This window comes from Choloepus didactylus, chromosome 9, assembly GCF_015220235.1.
Source record: "Choloepus didactylus isolate mChoDid1 chromosome 9, mChoDid1.pri, whole genome shotgun sequence".
Taxonomy (NCBI): domain Eukaryota; kingdom Metazoa; phylum Chordata; class Mammalia; order Pilosa; family Megalonychidae; genus Choloepus; species Choloepus didactylus.
The window spans coordinates 54840553-54861151 of NC_051315.1; the positions used below are offsets into that span (position 1 = coordinate 54840553).

Here is a 20599-nt window from a genome sequence, read left to right on the forward strand (position 1 = left end):
TGGGAAAGCCATAAGGACCACACTCCACTTTGTCTAGTTTATGGATGGATGAGTAGAAAAATAGGGGAAGGAAACAAACAGACAAAGGTACCCAGTGTTCTTTTTTACTTCAATTGCTCTTTTTCACTCTAATTGTTATTCTTGTTATTTTTGTGTGTGTGCTAATGAAGGTGTCAGGGATTGATTTGGGTGATGAATGTACCACTATGTAATGGTACTGTGAACAATCGAAAGTACGATTTGTTTTGTATGACTGCGTGGTATGTGAATATATCTCAATAAAATGAAGATTAAAAAAAAACAAAAAACAAAAAACACCTCTTATACTATTGTAATTTTTCCCTCAGTATTAGCTAGGTATATGCCATTACTAGATTAGTCATTCATGAAAGTAAAGTTTGTTTTCCTTACCTTTGTATTATTAACAGTATGAATAATGGTGTCTTTGTACTTAGAGCTGTTAAATAAGGCGAGAGGGAGGGAAGGAAGGAAAGAGAGTAGAAAAGAAGGCAAGGAGGGAGGGGGGAAGAAGGAGGCATGAAGGGAAGCATGGGCAGAGGGACGGATGGATCTTTTCAGGAGTTAAACAGCGTAAGAGAACCACAATATTACTAGATTGAAATATTAAATTAAAACTGTTATTTAAAAATGAAAATAGAATGGGAAAATAATATAAGCTTCCTCTAATATTACTATTTCAAATAAAAAAAAACAGCTACCTCTTTACTGCCATTTGACATTTTGATCATTCGGTCAATATATTCTCTCGCCTTATCATTACGACCAATGTGCCATAAAAATAAGCCTGCATGGTACAAAGCCTGCTGTCCAGCTCCTTTACGTTGCTCCTTCATTCTGGCATCTGATTCCAGAATAGCTTCTCTATCTGTGACAGAATAAAAAGCATTAAATGAAAACTAAATTATCAACCAGTGCTGATCTGATGATCAAGTGCCGACCTATTAAAATATGAGATGATTAATAGGGCAGAGAATTTACTTCTTCTCTCTATAGAAGCACTGTCTAATAGAAAAAAAAAATGCAAGCCATATATATAATTTTAAATTTCCTAAGAACTACATTTTTTAAAAAGTAAAAAAAAAAAATGAAATTAATTATATTTTAGTCTGATATATACTAAATACTATCATTTCAATACATAATTGAAAAAAATGAGATACTCTGCATTCTTCTTTTTTACTAAGTCTTTGAAATCTGTTGTGTATTTTATACTTATAGCACATCTCAAGATGCTAAATTTTCATCAGAAATACTTGATCTATACTTGGTTTTCATAAAATTTATAAGTGAAAAAGCAAATTCACATACTCAAGCTGTTCCAAACATACCTAAAAGTGTTCCAATAACTGAAGTATGGCTTTAAATTAATATATAAGTTAATTAAAATGAAATAAAATTTAAAATTCAGTCCCTCAGTTGCACTAACCACATTTCAAGTGCTCAACAGCCACTGTACTGGACATATAGGTGTATAATTTATGTCTTTTCCAAAACATAAAGGCTATATATGCAAATATTTATTAATAATAAGACTTGAAAAATTTGCAATGATTCTAAAATGATGCAGGTTTTAAGGGGAGATCCAGGACTAGTACTTAAATTATATAACTCCCAAATCCAATTCTAAAACATATAAATGTTTACAAATTTCTGTTTCAGCTCTATTAAAGAGTAATACATCACTGTTTACTTTCGTAGTTTATATACTGACTGCTCAATTGCTTAATATGTGTCTAATAACTCTAATCAATTCTATTAAATCCACTATATATGAATATCTGCTTAGGACACAAATGTCAGTCATATCCAAATCCTGGATCAAATGAGAAAAAAGATCAGCTATGCAATAAGGAAGAAGTGCCCAAGTTTAGAGCTGGGATTCTACTTGTTCTCCCTTTCTGAAAATGGCACCCAAGGAAAGGTTATGAGGCACGGGCTTAAGAAACAGAATTGCTTCTACAGAGCTACAGATCGCTTGGCAGGAAGACATCTTCTTTCACTCCCACCTATTCAGAAGTTTTAATTAAATAGCCATGTCACAGACACAGAAAATAACTGTGCTGCACGTCTTAGCCCAGAGTTCCATCACATCCCTGATGGGACATCAGTTACCTGTGATGCTGTCTGCACAAAGAAGGCTCTTGCCAGATCTCAGCTGGAGTTCTCTCTGCTTCACAGCCCATTTAAAACCAAGGTTTACACCAGCATTTAAGAGGAATGTTCACTAACTATGTAAGCCTTTACCAGGCAATATTTACAGACATCTCTGCCCCATCTGGATCTCAAGCCCATTTGGCACCATCTATGGTGGAAGGCAAAATCAGTACTCAGCTGTCTCTGAACAATATTTCTGCCTCCATCTTTTTAGTGCCCTGGAAATCAAATTTCCCAACAGAACCTTCAAAGACCTCAGTCTTAAAATTTAAGTAAACACCTGATTCCAGGAAGAAAATAGTTTGTACTAATTTCTTTTTCTAAACTTAATGACCACTGCTCTCCTATACAAATTCTCTGCTCCAGGTATACACTTTCCCTGGAGCACAGAGAATGGGCATTCACAACAAGAACCTAATCCGGAACAACTTCCATATCTTTGCCCCTGTCATTTTCCTGTTTGGTAAATGCTCTTCATATTCAATTACTCTAAATCCTTCAAAGACCAGATTAAGTCCCCATCTCTCACAATGTCTTCCAGCTCAATCCTGTGGCTTAACAATGCATACCATTTTTAATTAATTATAGAACTGTTAGTTTCATTTTTATAGCTTTATTTAATAGTAATGCTAGGATTTAATCCTTGTGGTTTTTACACTTTGTTTTCTTAAATTATAAGCTGAGGTCACAGATCATTGTTTACAATTCTTTTGTAGCTTCTAACTGCACTTGGCACAGCCCCTTGCAGAATGTAAGCGTCTAAGTGTTAGACTTGTCTACTTACTAAATATATTAATATTTTAAATAACTTTTTATGGATTTGTGCATATCAATGGGGTGGAGGTAAGTGATACTTAAGAAAAAATTATTTCCTATTTGGTTATTATCTAATCTTTTGAGACTATCGATATTTATAACCTTATTAGCTCTGATTGGAAAATTATGGAAGAAAACAACTTTATTTCTTCTCTATTATCTACAAATTTGATAATCTTGGGCTTCAGCCAAAAAAATTACATTATTCACTAAGACAGTTCATACAACTTTAATTAACTGCTGATTTATGAATAAGTTTCCTTCTCTAATTTCGTAATATTTCCTAATCTACTGTTGGCAAAAATTCTGTTGAAAGTCTTCCAACAGCTAGTCCCCATGGAGGGTGCAAAAGCCTTCAAGATACAGTGTAAGAGATAAGCTATACAGAGCTATATACTTGAAAATAACCAGTTGTAAAGTTGGCTGCTGCAGGGCAATTAAATGTATATACCTGCTTTTGGGCTGGCCTTTTTTTTGAGGATAACAATTGATAATATACATTTTACCTTTAAGTTAGTTTCACCAATTCCTATGTACTCATAAAATTTCTGCCATAGGATGTAAGGAATATGAACATTATATAGACACATATTTCTTATGCTCAATGAATTTATAACCTTGCCAGGAAAACAAAACTTATATACTATAAATGCTCCTCACAGGCAATATATAATACAGTATGATTAGACAATGATATGATAATTATGAAAAATCAAAATGAGTTGAGTAGGAGAAATTGCCTAAGCATTGTACTTAAATACTGTACCTGGATTAGGACTCATTTTATGGGCGTATATCAGTGCAATTAGAGAACAAAGTGATACATCTTGTTTATTTTTAATAGCTTCAAATTCTCGAAGAGCTTCTTGAATTTTACCTGAAAATCAAGATTCTGATGTGAAAAATTGTCCTTAGTGCAAGGTGAGAATTTAAAACTTAAGGAACATGGGTTATTAATTAGCACATACCTTCCATTAATGTACCATAGGCATGATAAAACCTGAAGACTGGGTCACTGCCATACCTTTTAATCCCTTCACTGGCAACAGTTATCACATGATGGAAATATCTCTCTTGACAATAGTAATTAATCAAAGTCTAAAAGAAAATAAGAACTAAAAGTCACAGAAAACTACATAACTTTGCTTAAAGAAATCAAAGAAGACCTAAATAAATAGAAGGACTTCTGAGTTCACAGGTTAGAAGACTAAATATTGTCAAGATATCAATTCTACTCAAAGCAATTTACAGATTAAACATCATCTCAATAAAAATCCCAATGGCCTTCTTTGAAGAAATGGAAAAGCCAATTATTAAATTTATATGTAAGAGTAAAGGTCCCAATTAGCCAAAGTCATCCTGAAAAAGAAGAAAAAGGTGGAAGACCCACGATCTTAAAACTTATTACAAAGCCACTGTAATCAAAAAAGCATGGTACTGGCAAAAGCAAAGACATAAAAACCAATGAAACTGAATTGAGAGCTCAGAAATCAATCCTCACATTTATGGCCAACTGACGATTTTCTTTTAGAGTTATGAAAATGTTCTAAAATTGTAGCAATGAACACACAACTATGTGATGAGACTGTGAGCTACTGACTATATACTTTGTATGGACTATGTGGTGTGTGACTGTATCTCAATAAAATTGCATTTTAAAAAATCTATCATTTAAAAAGGAATATATGATTTAAACTATTTTTCAGTGGAAATAACTGACTTTATTCTTTTAAAAATTATTTTATTTAGATTTACAATACAGAAAACTACTATAAATGGATACCAAGTTTGATTACTTGGGCCTGTTCCTGACACAAATCATATCCAAAGTGTGCAGGCTAACCTAATCGGAAGGAAGCCACACTTACCGTCAGTGTGAAATGTCTAGTTCACTGCAATAAACCAATTTAAGACATCCAAAACTATCTACTCTGATTCTACTGATGGAGTGAGAAAAAGGGATGAGGCATAAGGATTAGATGGAAGTTCATCTCCTCTAGATTAAGGCACAGCAAATTTTTTTCTGTAAAGGCCTAGATCATAAATATTTTAGGCTTTGTGCACCATAGGGTCTCAGTCACAACTAATCAACTCTGCCGCTGTAGCCCAAAATTAGTTATAAACAATACTTCAAGGAATGAGCACAGAAGCTGTGTTGCAATAAAATTGTATTTATGGATATTGAAATTTGAATTCCAGATAATTTTCATGTGTCATAAAAGATGAGTCTCTTGAGTTTTTTCAACCATTTAAAAATATAAAAACGATCCTTGGTTTGCAGACCATACAAAAACAGGCAGAGGGCTAGATCTGGCTCCATAGTTCACAGATCCCTGCTCTATCTAGATCTTTGTTCTACCAGTTACCAGCTAGTTTCAGTTTGAAAGCCCAAATTTGACTCTGTTTCCTCACACCACCCACCAGCCCTGGTTCCTGCTCTCGATTCCCCTTCTTAGGCTCACTCACTTCTTGACAACATGGACCATACCCCATCTTCACAATCTCCACAGTACATCTGAGTAAATTGCAGTTTTCCTCCACTTCTCCACTCCCTAAGGTTACAAATGAGTTCTTAGTTTGAAATGTCCTCTTGGCTTGCCACATCTAAGGACACTTAATATTTTACTTGACTTCTGTCTAGCATTTAGTTCACTAAGTACTTCTAACTCTCCTGAAAGGCAGCGGGTGTGACATTATAAAAAGAACGTGGATTTAAAGTTGAAAAGACCTGGTTTCAAATCTGTGGTCCAGATTACAGAAACTCAGTTTACTCATTTGTATAATGTTGATAGTAAGATCAATTGACAGGTTGTTGTTGAGCATTTAAAAAGATGTACTGCAAAACCCCTATTCTGAAAAAAAATAAATTCTTCCTATGCTGATGAATTAAAAAACAATGTGCCCAACACAGATCTCTCATGTATGCTCCAGATTCATATTTCCAGCTGCCTCCTGCCCACAGGTACCCAACCAGTAATTGAGTCAGAAAATGCTCCCTTTCCATTCACCCAGGTCACCCTAAGTATAACCATTCACTAGGTTCTTCTAGTATTTTTTCAGTCTACTTCCCTATTCTCTATACTTACTGCCAACGCCTTCTTCAGGTTAGACGGCTCAGTACAACAAACATTTACTGACCACGTGCTAGTGCCAGACACTGGGAAAATACAGATGAATGAGATATGTTCCTGCCCCAAATAAGCTTAAGATTTTAGAGGAATCTGAAGACTAACTGAAATACACTGTAATAAATGTAACAAAAGACCTTATAAATTGCTTTGAGAATGCAGGAGAAGAATATTTAGACAGCTTGGTCTGATAATTGAGGGTGGGGTATAGGGGAAGGGTAAAAGAGGAAAGCTAAGGGAAAGATTCTTGCAGAGGACTTTAAGGGCTCTTGAATTGCAAGTTCTTTAACACACACACACACACACACACACACACACACTCTCTCTCTCTCTCTCTCTCTGTCTCTCTCTCTCTCTTTCTCTCCCCTCCCCTCCTCTCTCCCCCTCTTTCTCTCTCTTGCTATTCTGCTTTCATAATTTGTGAAGGTTTTGGAGTTACACAGCCTGAAAAGTAAATCAGGCAGAGGAACTGCAACATCCCAGAAATAAAAAAAAATCAACAATGGTACATGGGGATGGAAATGGGGATGGAGAAAACTAAAACCCATTCCTTATTTTAGGGCAAGGGTCTGCAAACTACAGACTGTGGATCATACCTGGTTTCTTGTGGCCAATGAGCTAAGAATGCTGTTGTTGTTTTTAATTTATTTGTAAGTGGTTGGAAAGAAAAAAAAAAAGTAAAAGAAGAAAAATATTTCATGACATGAAAATTATAAGAAATTTAAATTTTCAGTGTCCACGAACAGAGAACACAGCCACCACACTCATTTGTTTAAATATGGTTTATGACTGCTTTGGGACTGACTACCATGGCAGAGTTGAGTAGCTATGACAAAGACCCTATGGCCTGCAAAGCCTAAAATATGTCCTACTGGCCCTTTCCAGAAAAAGTCTGTAGTGATCTTTTCTAGAGCCGTAAGTGATGGAGGGAATGAATCCTGGATGATGTGGTTGGAGAGAAAGGTAGGGTCAAGAAGTGCCTCACAGTAAGGACTTGGACTTGATCCTCCAGATGAAGTGATGAGGAGCCACATAATGGTTTTAAGCATTAAAATGTTTTTATTAAAGAGTTCACTTGGGTGGCAGTGTGAAGGATATAATTAAGGGAGTGGAAAAAAATTAAGGGAATAGGGGGAGGCTTGACGGGAGGCTTGACAGGATGCTAATGTAAAAATTCAAGCAAAAAACAAAACAGCTCCAGCACTCCTTATCCTCCTCCACTTCAGTACTGTCCTCTATCCATTCATCATCATCTAGCACGTTCCCTATTTTATTTACCTCCTTATTGTCTGACTCACCCTACTACAATGTGAACTCCAAGACTGGAGGGTTTTTTTCTTAGTTTTATTATTACAGTATCTTGGGTACCTAGCCAAGTGCCAGACACATAGTAGGCACTGGACATTTGTGGAATGAATTTAATTAAGGTTTTTCTCCGGCATTAGTGTTATCTGTGCAGACAGGAGCTGTTTGGTTCTGCTTATCAGTGTATCTTCAGCTTCTAGTGGACACCGGGAGCCCCCAAGAAATGTTTGCCGAGTAGGCAAAGCAGTGAACAAATGAGTAGAGAAGATCATCATCCTAAAAGGAAACCTTAAGCTTCATGTCTATGGCTCTATATCATTTATGAAGTGGACCCTCATTAAATATTTGCTAAATGGACGAATCAGTGATAAATGAATAGAAAAGCCCCATCAACCTTAAGTAAAAACTCCTCCATTTTCAAGTCTTGTGTCTCTGTTTTCACATCATCTTTCCGTGTTTCTACTGTCCAACGGAAAGCTGACACTAGTTTCCAGTAAGTCCTTAAAAATCATATCTGGAAGTGCAGTAAGTGTTCTGTGCCCATCAGGCTTTCCTAGCAAACATGGTATAAAAGTAAAAGTAAACACAGCAAATCGGGTGGGAAACAAGCACACTAACGGCAATGATAAGGAAGCGCCAGGGCCTCGGGATTCCAGAGCAGGGGGCCCCGGAGATGGACCAGGTAATGAAGGCAACGGGCCCGCACTGCGACGCTGGAGTGGGGGGAGGTGAGGAACCAGGAGAGCTGGGCAGCAAAGGCACCACCAAGTAATAAAGGCCTCGCGAATTCCACCCGAGCTCACCCCACGCCCCCCACCGATCAACACCCCTCTTCAAGCAAACCTTGTCCGGGCCCCCGCCCGCCCACTCACCTTCAGCCCCTGCGGGTCCATGGCTCCCCGAGACTGGATCGCAGCACCGGACGTGTGCTAGCCACCGCCCAGCGTTAGAAACAGGCGCCCACCCTCCCGTCGCGGAGGCCCAGACCCGGCTCGCGCGCCCAGAGCAGCAGGAGGGGTGGGGCGAGGCCGCGCCGCCATTGGCTGCCGAAAGGGGGCGGGTCCTTTTTGCAGGGATTGCAGGACGCAAGGCAGAGGCGTGGGTAGGGACCCCGAGCGCAGGGCTGAGAGGAAGGCCCGGAGAGGCCCCATGTAGGGGAAGGGAACGCGGCCAGATGGGATGATACAGGGAAACGGCTCAAAGAGGAGAGTGGATAGGCGGGCACGAGGGTATGGAATTACGAGTCTGGGAAATTGGGGAGGAAGTGGAAAATAGAGCAAGTCTGTTTCGCATCAGTGGCTACAAAGAAAGACAGCATTTTCTGCACGATTGTGTTGAAGAAAGATTACCGCAATGCGGGTATCTGAAAGCTTGACCAACGAGTGTAAAAGCGTTATAACTTTCACTTGTAATATGGCCACAGGGTGGCGCAGAAAAATCACAACTTCTTAACAGAAATGGGACGAGCATTTTTGAGTATTGCTGCAATCCTGTGTATGCCGTTAGAATGCACATTAAATTAGTCCGTTTTCCCCAGCTGGATAATGAGAGGGAGAAATAACGTAAATATGTTCTTCACGTTTTGTTTTGTTTGGTTGGTTTGTGGTTTTTTTTAAATATATATCCTGCTGATTATAAGCTATAAAATGAATCCCTCTGCAAACTTTCATGTTTGCATCCACCACGCAACTGTCAGCTCTACATAGATTTCTTCAGTTATTCAAAATTAAAATGAAATATGGAGTAAAAGATTTCCTATTTCTGCTTAAAGCGATTTTTAAATTAATGGATAAGATTTGAGATATAAATGGTATCTGAAGAATCTTTTACATGGATTCCAAATTTCCATCTTAGAATTACTTATCTTACTTAGTTGACATGATACTGAGTTGCCTTAACCAGATTTTAAGTTTCTTCAGGAATCGATGCACATTAACTTTTTCCGTACCAGTAGATTATGCAATGGCAATCTTAAGGGACTGGGTAGTTACTACACTAAGCCTCAGGGCAAAACAGTATTTTTCATTTGTTTCCCAAACTTTAAAGTGCGTTCCATCCAAAGAGGCATGTCCTGTTCCCATGAAGGCTGTTTTCTGTGTTTCCAACATTGAGTCAAGCTAAAAGTTTGTGGTAATGGACTACAGGTAATACCTGCTTTAAATTTCAAAGCATGTAAATGAATCTGCACTCCGCTTTTGGCAGACTGTATCAACAGTCCAAGATGCTCATCAAAGTTGGTATTTTGAATTTTATGTTTTTGGTTCACTGAAAAGTTTATATGAAAGATGTGTATAGGAAAGAATCTGTTCTGTATCTCCTGGCTTCTGGTGGAAGTCAGGAATCTGTAGTCTTCCCTGCCTCAGTAATCACATGGTGTTCTACCCTCTGTCTTTCTGTCAATACAAATTTCCTTTTATAAGGACATCAGTTATATTGAATTAGGGGCCTATCTTACTCCAGTTATGACCTCATTTTATCTTGCCTAATTCTATCTGTAATGACCCTATTTCCAAATAAGTTTATGTTCGAAAGTACTGGGGATCAGGATTTCAACATATCTTTTGGGGGAACACAATTTAATCCATCACCCACAGTTAAAGGAAAGCTCCTTCCTTATCTAATGAGCTGTTTGACCATGGTCCAGCCATTTAACCTAAGATTAGGATCCAGCCTTCTATTTGCTATCTTTTGCTCTTTTATTTTCTAAGTAACAAAGTAGAAAAGGACCAGTCTTTTAAATAATGTGTTTTTAATCCAAAAATTTAAAAATCATCCTTAATTCTGTTATTATATAGAAGATTATGATGCATGGGTGGCTATTGATGCAAAAAAAAAAAAAGAAGGTTGTCATATCTCATCCCTTTAAAGTACTTCAGGTTTTTTTGTTGTTGTTGTTTTTGTTTTTTTTTCATTTAAGTTCGGGAGAAAAGGGTAGTGGTCACTTGCCTTTTACATTTATTTCTCTAAATGACATTCTGAAGAAAGTTGAGGAGGTGATCTGAGTTCTAACAATGTGTTGTTTAATCATTCCTTCATTTATTCATCAAATGTTGAAGTGCCAACAGCAGAGAACACAATTCTTGTCCCTGCCCTCCTGGAGTTTAAAGTCTAGTAAAAATAGATAGACTGAACAAATATTCACCAAAGGAAATGACTAAATTACAGTGAATTACACAACTGTCATAGCTGTCTTAGGACATGCAATTTTCCAAGAGAATAAACTGAGTGATCTCTGCCCATCATTAGGGATTAATGTATCAAGTATGAGGTGAAATTCACACCACTTTATGTAGTTCAGGGAATTATGTAACTGGGTTTCTACAATTGACTTCTTTTAAACCACTGTATGATATGAATGCTTTTACTGAGATATCATGACAGAGACTTACCAGGAGAGCTATTTTTCTTGTTTTTCTTGGCTAGATCTTTACTTTTCATCTCTGTAAAAGTAGAATGAAGAGACAGAAAAATGCATTTTTAAGAATCTGGCATTTTGAAATAGAAGATGAATTATTTAAATTTTACAACTGTGATATACAGAATGTCTTTAGATAAGATGCCATCCGTCTTTCCTTCCTCTTATTTAAAGAATTCTTTGCTGGTTGACAGAATAAGACCAAGAAAGAGTGGTAACTCCCCTTCTGCCTGGTGTGACATTAAGAAAGCATGTAATTTTAAATTTTATTCACCTATGTCCAAGTTCATATCTGAAAAACATAACCCAACATCAAATTCAACTGCACATCTTCCTTGACACTGTATTATTTCTGGAGGGGAGGTAACCCTACCTCTATTCTAATTTTTTTCTTAAGGTTGAGAAGAATCAAGCTTTAGCATTAGATGTCTGATTCTTGAATAACTTTTTGTATAGCAGGGCTACCAAGTGGTCCCCAACATTCCTTAGGGGCAATACACTCCAATGTAAAATGTTGCATCTGCAAAAATAAAGGAACAGACTGCAACTTTGTGCCCAGGAGACCTGAAGTTCTGCAGACTGTTATGGTCCAGTGTGATCTCTGTGCATGTTGCATCTAAGTTTTCCCACTGATGTTTCTTTCTCTGCCTTTTTTAATCCCTTCCTTGCATCCATTTAAGAATCTTATATACTAACAGTCACTTGAGCGATGCTTTTACCCTATGGAACTGCTTCATCCCAGTTTGGCATTCTGACTTGCCCTCTAATACTTCTTATTCCATGAGTTTGACTTCTAAAAGGAATTAGTCAGAATCTCATCAGCATGTCAGCTCACAGTGGTGCACACAGCATCCCAGCGACCTTAGTGAAGACACTGGACTCCATCTCACTTCTGGAAAAGAAACTTTCCCATCCAGAGTAATGCCTCAGTACAGAGGTTATATTTCCCCTTAATAGTGGGGGAAGGTGTCCAGGCTTTCTCTCTTCACATGCAACTCTTGGTTTCTCATGCACTAGTTTGCCCTGGCCAGCCCTACCAACTGTCTTAATTAGTTGAACGAAAACAGCTGGGGCTCTCATACCCTGGAATCTCTGTTCACAAATCCATTTATAATTGGGCTTTAATTTGTGACAATATATGTTCTTTCTTAAAATTTTTATTTTGAAAATTTTCAAATACTAAAAAAAAGTTGAAGAACAGTACAATGAACTCTCCTAAGCCTGTCACCAAAGAACTTTTTTGAGATACAATTTTGCGTTGTTTTCTGTATTTTCCATTTTCTTGTTTCAAGTAGATGCTATTAAAGGAAAAACTTTTCTTGAATTTAGGATCTCACAGTGTTATTGAGAGATCCATGAATTGGGCATCATCCCACTCAAAAAGTAGAAGGGAGCTCGCCACCCCCTCCCCAGCCCACCGGGAGTAGAAAGGAGAAGTTTATAGAGGGTGAGGAAATGTTCTGATTGGCTGGTGTTAAGTTTCCATTTTACATGGGGGTGTGGGGATGGGGAAAGTCTCACAGAGGGGAAAGCAGATACACAGTGGTTAACATCGTGTGTCCAATTTGATAAGCTATCTCTCCTGGATGGAAACTGGTTTATTACAAGGTTTTGCTTATCTGCAGTTCTGTAGGGTGCATAACGTTCCATTTTTTCTGAAAGCTCCTACAGGTCAATTATTTTTGTCTTCTGGAAAATCCTTTCTTGGAAAAGGGTCCCTCCTCCTGGCAATGCCCAGTGCAGGCATCCATTGTATTTTACTTAACAATAACTATATATCTAAATCAATATGCCGTTTATGAGGCAAGATGGAAGACTTTAGAATTGCTCTGTCCAATAAAGTGACCACAAAAGCCATGTTCTTTAATACAATCTTGTGGGGGCAGACTATTAGTCTTTCGGTTAGGGTGGAACCTTTTGATTAGGTTGTTTCCATGGAGATGTGACGCACCCAAATGTAGGTGAGACCTTCTGATTAGATTATTTCTATGGAGGTGTGGACCCCGCCCATTCAGGGTGGGTCTTAATTGGATCACTGGAGTCCTTTAAGAGAGCTCATGGAACAAGGAGCTCAGAGAAGCTGAGAAAGACATTTTGGAGAGAAGCTAAGATATATAACCCAGAGTGTCCCCCAGGAGAAGCTAAGAGCAGACATAGGTCCAGATGCTTAGAGATGCTGGGAGATGCAGACAGAAGGACGTTTGGAGATGCTAAGCTAAGAGATGAAGCCCAGAGTTTGCCCTTGAGAAGCTAAGAGAGGACCCCGAGATGCTTAGAGAGAAATGCCCCAGGAGAACCAAGCAGAGAGCTGAGAAAAGCTAAGAGAGACAGAAGCCCAGAGACATTTTGGAGGAAGCCATTTTGAAACTCAACCTGGGAGTAAAGAACCAGCAGATGCCAGCCATGTGTCTTCCCAGCTGACAGAGGTGTTCCAGACACCATTGGCCTTCTTTCAGGGAAGATATCCTCTTGTTGATACCTTAGTTTGGACACTTTTATGGCCTTAGAACTGTAAATTTGTAACCTAATAAATCCCCTTTATAAAAGCCGACTCACTTCTGGTATTTTGCATAATGGCAGCATTAGCAAACCAGAACACCATATGAGGCTTATTTTAATTTACATTAGTATTTAATTAAAATTAAATAAATTTAGAAATGAAGTCCATCAGTTGCACTAGCCACATTTCAAATGCTAAGTAGATGTGTCTAGTGGCTACTGAATTGGACAGCACAGATATAGAACATGTCCATCATCGCAGGTAGTTCCATCAGACAGTGCTTTAAAAGCCTTTTGGATTGTTTGTAAAAGATAAGTTTATTAAAGAAATGAGTCTGGCTTAGTGGAGAAATATCTCTGACTATTTCTCTTAACCAGAGAAACACCTCTGAGGGAAAGAGAAGGAGCAACATTTCCCAGGAACTGGGACAAGGGAAAAAAACCAATGGGTCCTGTAATTTTTAGGATGCACTCCCTAATCTGTGGTAGAGAATCCAGAAAGAGGCGAAACCTCAAAGAGATGACTGCATAGTGTGCCCAAGAGAGCTGAGTCTAGAATAGATCACAAGGATCTACTTTAGTTTGGAGGCTTTGTTAGACTGGAGGCTCAAGAAACATCTTCTGAGTTCTGATCACCATATAACCTCTTGGATTTTGGTTAAGTAGTATGAAGGAAGGGTGCTTTGATACTGAGTAAGAATAAATTTCCTCAAAATCCGGTGGGACTTAGGCACAGCTTTGGATTTATTAAATTTTTTAAAGAAGAAAGATTGGAAATTTCTTGAACACCTGAATTTGGAGACTGAGTTTCATACATGCTTTAAAAAATAATGACAATCCTCTTCGGGGATTATTTTAAATATAGTGTAGAAACATTTATTTTTAAAAAATAGTATACATGTTTATGGCCACTGGGGACATTGTTGCCCTAAACATAAGACACGAAATTCTTTAGTGCAATGGTTCTCAAACTTGAGCATATGTTGGAATCACCTTGGGGGCTTTTTAAAACACAGATGACTGGGCCCCTACTTTGCAGAGGTTCTGTTTGAGCCTGTCTGAGGTGGGGCCCGAGAATATAAATTTCTAACAAGTTCCCAAATGTAACTGTTGCTGCTGATCTCAGGACCATATTTTGAGAACCACCACTTTCGTAAAATTTTAAAATATGGTATTAAGACTATTGATTGACAAAATTTGCTTTATCATAAGGGTATTAAAATGGACACACTGAATAATCCTGGTGCTGTACTAACAGCTGGCCTTTGTCTAACATAAGAAGGTTGTATGTAGTCATAGGGCCACTCAATTTGGGGCAGCAATAGGGAGCTGGTAAGAGCACTTAGCAAGTCATTGATTCTGTACAGCTAAAGAGAAGGTGTACAGTAAATGAGGCATACCACTGAAGTTTAAGACCAAAAAAACTTAGCCTCTGATACTAAGTTGTCTTAGATCTAGATGGGGCTTAGTCCCCAAATTCTGCTGGTTTAGGAGGAATTCTCCAGATATGTAACTGAATATGGCAGCTCCTAAAATCCAATAATTCATTTCCAAATTGTAATTCAGAAAATGTCAAGGAGACTAGATTTGTCAGAAGTAATTTAAGATTTAGTTGTATTTTAGAGTTGGATTGGGGACTGTACATATCACTTTCTGATGAAATCAAACCTCCTAGAGTAGAGCAGAGCAAAGCAGAAAAAAAAAATCTGTTCCAGGTTCCTAATAACAGGGTAAGCTTCTATTCTATTATCTTTTTTCCCAAGAGCTATATCACTGGATCAATGTGTGGAAAGCATCCATTCCTTCTTAGGAGAAAACCTTTCTATATTATCTTAAAAGTCTATAAACTAGCATGAGTTTCACTTGATAATGCACTAGTAATATGATAGTTTATTGTTTTATCCACCAAAAATTGGTATAAATTGTTATTTTCAGAAAAATAATGTTTTGAACCTAGAATGGGCCTTTAAAATTCATTTCTTCTATTCCCTTCCTTTGGAATGAAAATCCAAAGCTCAGGGGAGTCAAATGATTAGCTCAAGGTGATATAGATTGCATAGAAGAATAGTATCCAGTCTTCTGGAGGAGTGGTTGTGAAACATTAGCTTTGGAAGTTTGAAATATTAAGAAAATATTTTTGATTTAGTGTTTACTTGTTGTTCTTTGGGCCATGGGATATTTATTTTCTATTTTGTAAATTTTTTTTTTCAACTTTGTAACAAGAGTCATGTTTTGCTATTGTAATGAAAAATAAAGATAAATTCTATTTTAGAAATATCTGTCATAATCCTTTACAATGTTTTAAAATAAAACCTGTGTCACTGAATAAGATTGGCCTCTTTCAAGTGTAATTATTATAGGTAATTTATTTAAGTTCCTTATTTATCCATTCATAGGATATGTAGGAATTGAGTAGCACCAAATGTGCTAATAGTATTATCCATAACTCTTTAGCTAAACTGTGTCTTTTCATTTTCATTCTCATCAGCCATTTTTAGAATAATAATGTGATATTCCTGTGTTTTCTCACCATCTGAAAGATGTCACTGTTGTGCATGCTGCTTTGGGTTGGGTTCACTGCAATAACATATATTATTGATTTTATGCTTTGGTTTCCTAAATTTCAAGATATTTGTGAGGTATGCTTTCAGTGCAGTTTGTGATTTCTACTCAAGTTGCTGCATTGGTCATCCATTCGACCTTTTTAAAAAGTACAATGTCAGGCATTGTTTAAGACTATGGGTTATAATGATGTACAAGACAGATATGGCTCCTGATCTTGCAGACCTTATTGTTACAGAATTATTTATTTTAGAAAATATATTGAGAGAGAAGAAAGTAAAGTGTATACTAATATTACTCCTCCTTTTAAGAATAACCTTCACCAAACCAAACTGTTTAATATAAGAACAGAAAATACAAATACCCTTTGACCTAGAAAATTCAGTTTCAGGGATTTATCCAACAAAAATATGCATAGAATGAATAAAAATAAAGGAACAATGATATTCATTACAGTCATGCCAGCTATAGAGCAACATTGGAAATAATTTAAAAGTCCACCAATAAGTAACTGATTAATTACATTTTCATAATGGAACACTATGCACCACCTAAAAAGAATGACGGAGACTTATATGTGCCACATAGTAATACATCGAAGATACATTAATTGAAAAGGCAATTTGCAGAATAGCATGCAAAATGTTATATTGCTTATAATAACAAAGAGCACCTTTGCGCATATATAAAAAATTATCGGACAGTTATTCAAGGAATTGTTCTAAGTGTAGACTGTAATAATAGTACTTTATACCCTGCTGTACTATTTCAGTTTTTTCAAAAAATAACAGATGTATTGTTTTTATAGCCCAACCAAAAAATAATAGCAAAATTCCAGGAAGTTTACAGACTTCACTCAACAATCTATGTGTTCTGGCTCCATTCCCTTAATAACTAATTTTTGTGCTTATTTTTAAGATATAATTGGAGTGGAAGAGTTCCATATCTTTAAAACATTAGAGGAATCATTGGCCTAGGAGTCAGTCTTTCCTCTGATTTCTCATGATATTAGCAGTTGATACCAATGATTGAACACCAGCAACTAGGGACAGATGTCCAGATTGTCCTGCACAAGTGCACCAGCTGAAATTCAGTCTGTGTTCCAGGTGCGGAGCTGTTTCCCCCAGAGGAGAAAAGAGGATGTTTCTCTGGTTTTAACAAAGCTCTGTATGAGCTAGCTGTTGTCTTGTTGTTAGGACCTGTGTTATTTTAACTAATCTAAATCACATATGTCAGAGAGTAAGTTTAGTTGTTCTGTTTATTCAAACTATATTGCTAAAAAGTCTTTGGACAAATAACATCCTACTGAATCAAACCCTGTTAACTTGGAGTTGCTGCTTGATGATACAAGCACATTCTGACTGTTGAATATTGTACTGATTAAGTACTATAATCAACTAATGATGAAACCCTGAAGGCTCTGAAACTTACCATTGCTATCTGCCACACAGTCAGGGGTTCATAAAATTGCCTGATCATAAACCTCTCCCAGGCAGCTAGCTATAGCTTTCTCCTCTCTCATTCCAGCAGTCCACATAAATCAACAGGCATTTTCAGGCCCTTTTCCTTTTCCTGATTTACTTTGGGGTGAGGCTTGGAACTGTATTTTTAACATTTGCATTGGTAGATTTTCAGAATTAGATGAGTTTAAGGAAAAAAAAAACTTCTCTAAGATTATTGAAAGGTAAGAATGGTCGTATTATAAGCCCGGAGACTTAGAGTCCACCATATTGGAGTTAAACTTGGATTGATTTGGTTATTAAAGGCATTATGTCCAACGAGCTTGCCATGGAAGTATCTAGGTGTTGGTATGGGGAGACGGAAATGTCATAAAGTTCTAAGACTACTTAGCTAGTTTCACACTAAACTTCATGTAATTAACTGCCTACTGATTTTTATTTTAGCAAATCACAACATATGACAAATATGAAACCTACTTAGGCTTATTTAAATTGTTATGTACCAATAGCTTCACAGTCTTATAGTTACTATATTTTACTCCAGCATTTCGGCTATCTCAGGCTATCAGTCAGTATAACTCAATAGACATTTTCCCTAAGATAGAGTAAATGGCTGCACTTACCACCAAAGATGATCAAAGGCACAATCTATTTTCCTGTAGAAGAAATTTGTGTTTTCTATGACTGCAAAAAAATACCACTGAACAGGACATTTCTTCACCATCCTTGATGAAAGATGAACATAAATAATGCAGATAAGAATTAGGCCAAGTAAAGTTGAGAAAACAAGGTCCAGAAGCCTTAATTCCTTTTAGAAGAATAAATTTTAAATGGCCTCAATAGTTCCTACATAGCAAAAAAAAAAAAAAAAAATGAGGGGAGTATTATATAACCCTTAAGTTCTAAACAGTTAAAAATTTATTTATGCACTCTTATACCTCGGAAATATGTATCTATATCCATATCTATACCTATACTTACATTTATATCTATGTATACTTCTTTTTTTATAATTTTTATTCTGTTACTTTATACGCAACCTAACATTTTCCCCCTTTTAACCACCTTCAGACATATTTTTCAGCTCTGAAAATTACATTCACATTGTTGTGCTACCTTCACCACCATTCATTACCAAAACATTTCCATCATTTCAAATAAGAACTCGGCACATTTTAAGTCCCTATTCCCTATTCCTATCCCTGGCCTCTGGTAACCTATAATCTAGATTCTAATTCCCTGAGTTTTCATATTCTAATTATTTCATATCAGTGAGATCAAACAATATTTGTCATTTTGTATCTAGCTTATTTCACTTATGATGATGTCTTCAAGGTTCATCCATGTTATCACGTGTATCAAGACTTCAATCCTTTTTGTAGCTGAATAATATTCTTTTGTACGTATATCCACATTTTGTTTATCCATTCATATGTTGATGGACACTTGAGTTGCTTCTGTCTTTTGGCAATTGTGAATAATGCTTCTATGAATGGAAACATCTGTTAGAGTCCCTACTTTCAATTATTTGGGGTATATACCTAGAAGTGGGATTGCTGGGTCATATGGTAATTCTAGACTTAATATTCTGAGGAACCACCAAACTGTCTTCCATAGTAGCTGCACCATTCTACATTGCCACCAGCAAGGAATAACCGTTCCTATTTCTCTGCATACCCTCTGACACTTGTAATTTTCTGGGTTTTTTTTTAATAGTAGCCATTCTATTGGGTGTGAAATGGTACCTCATTGCCATTTTGCTTTATATTTCCCTAATGGCTAATGATGTTGAGCATCTTTGCATGTGCTTTTTTGGCCATTTGTATATCTTCTTTGGAGAGATGTCCATTAGAGTCTTTTGCTCATTAATTAATTTGGTCATTTGTCTTTTTGTTGTTAAGTTGAAGGATTTTCTTTGTATATTCTGGATACTAAACCTTTATTGGATATATGGTTTCCAAATATTTTCTCCTATTGTGTAGGCTGACATTTTACTTTCCTGAAAAAATCCTTTGAGGGCACAAAAGTTTTAAATTCTGATGGTCCTCATTTATCTATTTTTTCTTTTGTTGCTTATGTTTGGGTGTGAAGTCTAAGAAGCCTTGGCCTACAACAAGGTCCTGAAGATGCTTCCCTATATTTTCTTCTAGGAATTTAATAGTTCTGGCTCTTACATTTATGTCTTTTAGCCACTTTGTGTTGATTTTTATATAAGGTGTAAGGTAGGGGTGCTCCTTCTTTCTTTTGGAAATGGAGGTTCAGTTTTCCTAGCACCATTTGTTGAAGAGACCATTCTTTCCCCATCGAGTGCTCCCTCCTCTTCAATTGTTTGGAAGAGTTTGAGCAGGATTGGTGTTAATTCTTCTTGGAATGTTTGGTAAAATTCCATTTTGAAGCAGTCTAGTCCTGGACTTTTCTTTGTTGGGATGTTTTTGATTACTGGTTTGTTCTCTTTACTAGTAATTGGTTTGTTGAGATCTTCTATTTCTTCTTGAGTCTGTGTAGGTAGTTTGTATTTCTAAGAATTTGTCCATTTCCTCTAGGTTGTCTCATTTGTTGGTGTATCATTGTACATGGTATCTGTTTACAGTCCTTTTTATTTCAGTGGGATCAGTAGTAATATCTCCCTTTTTATTTCTGATTAGTGTTAATTGTGTCCTCTCTTTTTTTTTCTTCATCAGTCTAACTAAATGTTTGCCAAAGAACTATTTGGTTTTGTTAATTCTCTATTTTTTTTTTTTGTTCCGTATTTCAATTTATCTTCACTCTAATGTCTGTTATTTCCTTCTTTCTTTTTGCTTTGGGTTTAGTTTGCTCTTCTCTTTCTAGTACTTCCTGTTTGAACTTATGTCTATGATCTGAAAACTTCTTTTTCAATGTAAACATTTAGAACTATATATTTCATTTTCAACACTGTCTTTGCTGCATCCCATATGTTTTGGTATGTTGTACTGTCATTTTCATTTGCCTCAAGATAGTTCCTAATTTCGCTTCTGATTTCCTCTTTAACACATTGGTCATTTAAGAGTATTTAATTTCCATGTATTTGCGAATTTGCCATTTCTCCTCTGTTATTGATTTGTAGCTTCATTTCATTGAGGGTAGAGAAGATACATTGTAAAAATATTTTGTATTTATTGAGACTTTTTTGTGACCTGACGTATGGTCTATCCTGGAGAGTGATCAGTGTGCACTAGAGAAGAATGTGTGTTGTTTTGTTGTTGGGTGAAGTGTGCTAT

General features: G+C 36.7%; 1 protein-coding gene across 1 annotated transcript in view; it reads right to left on the reverse strand.

Annotated features, from left to right (window-relative positions):
• Positions 1 to 8395, reverse strand: part of TTC21B (tetratricopeptide repeat domain 21B) — a 79683-nt gene extending 71288 nt beyond the window's left edge. Inside the window, exons 1-4 of the mRNA XM_037849608.1 lie at positions 8297 to 8395; positions 3960 to 4089; positions 3758 to 3868; positions 720 to 886 (exon numbers count right to left, since the gene is read on the reverse strand). Of these exons, the coding sequence (XP_037705536.1) occupies positions 720 to 886; positions 3758 to 3868; positions 3960 to 4089; positions 8297 to 8317 (429 nt within the window). The 5' untranslated portion in view covers positions 8318 to 8395. The remainder of the gene's footprint in view (positions 1 to 719; positions 887 to 3757; positions 3869 to 3959; positions 4090 to 8296) is intronic.
• Positions 8396 to 20599: the final 12204 nt, after the last annotated feature.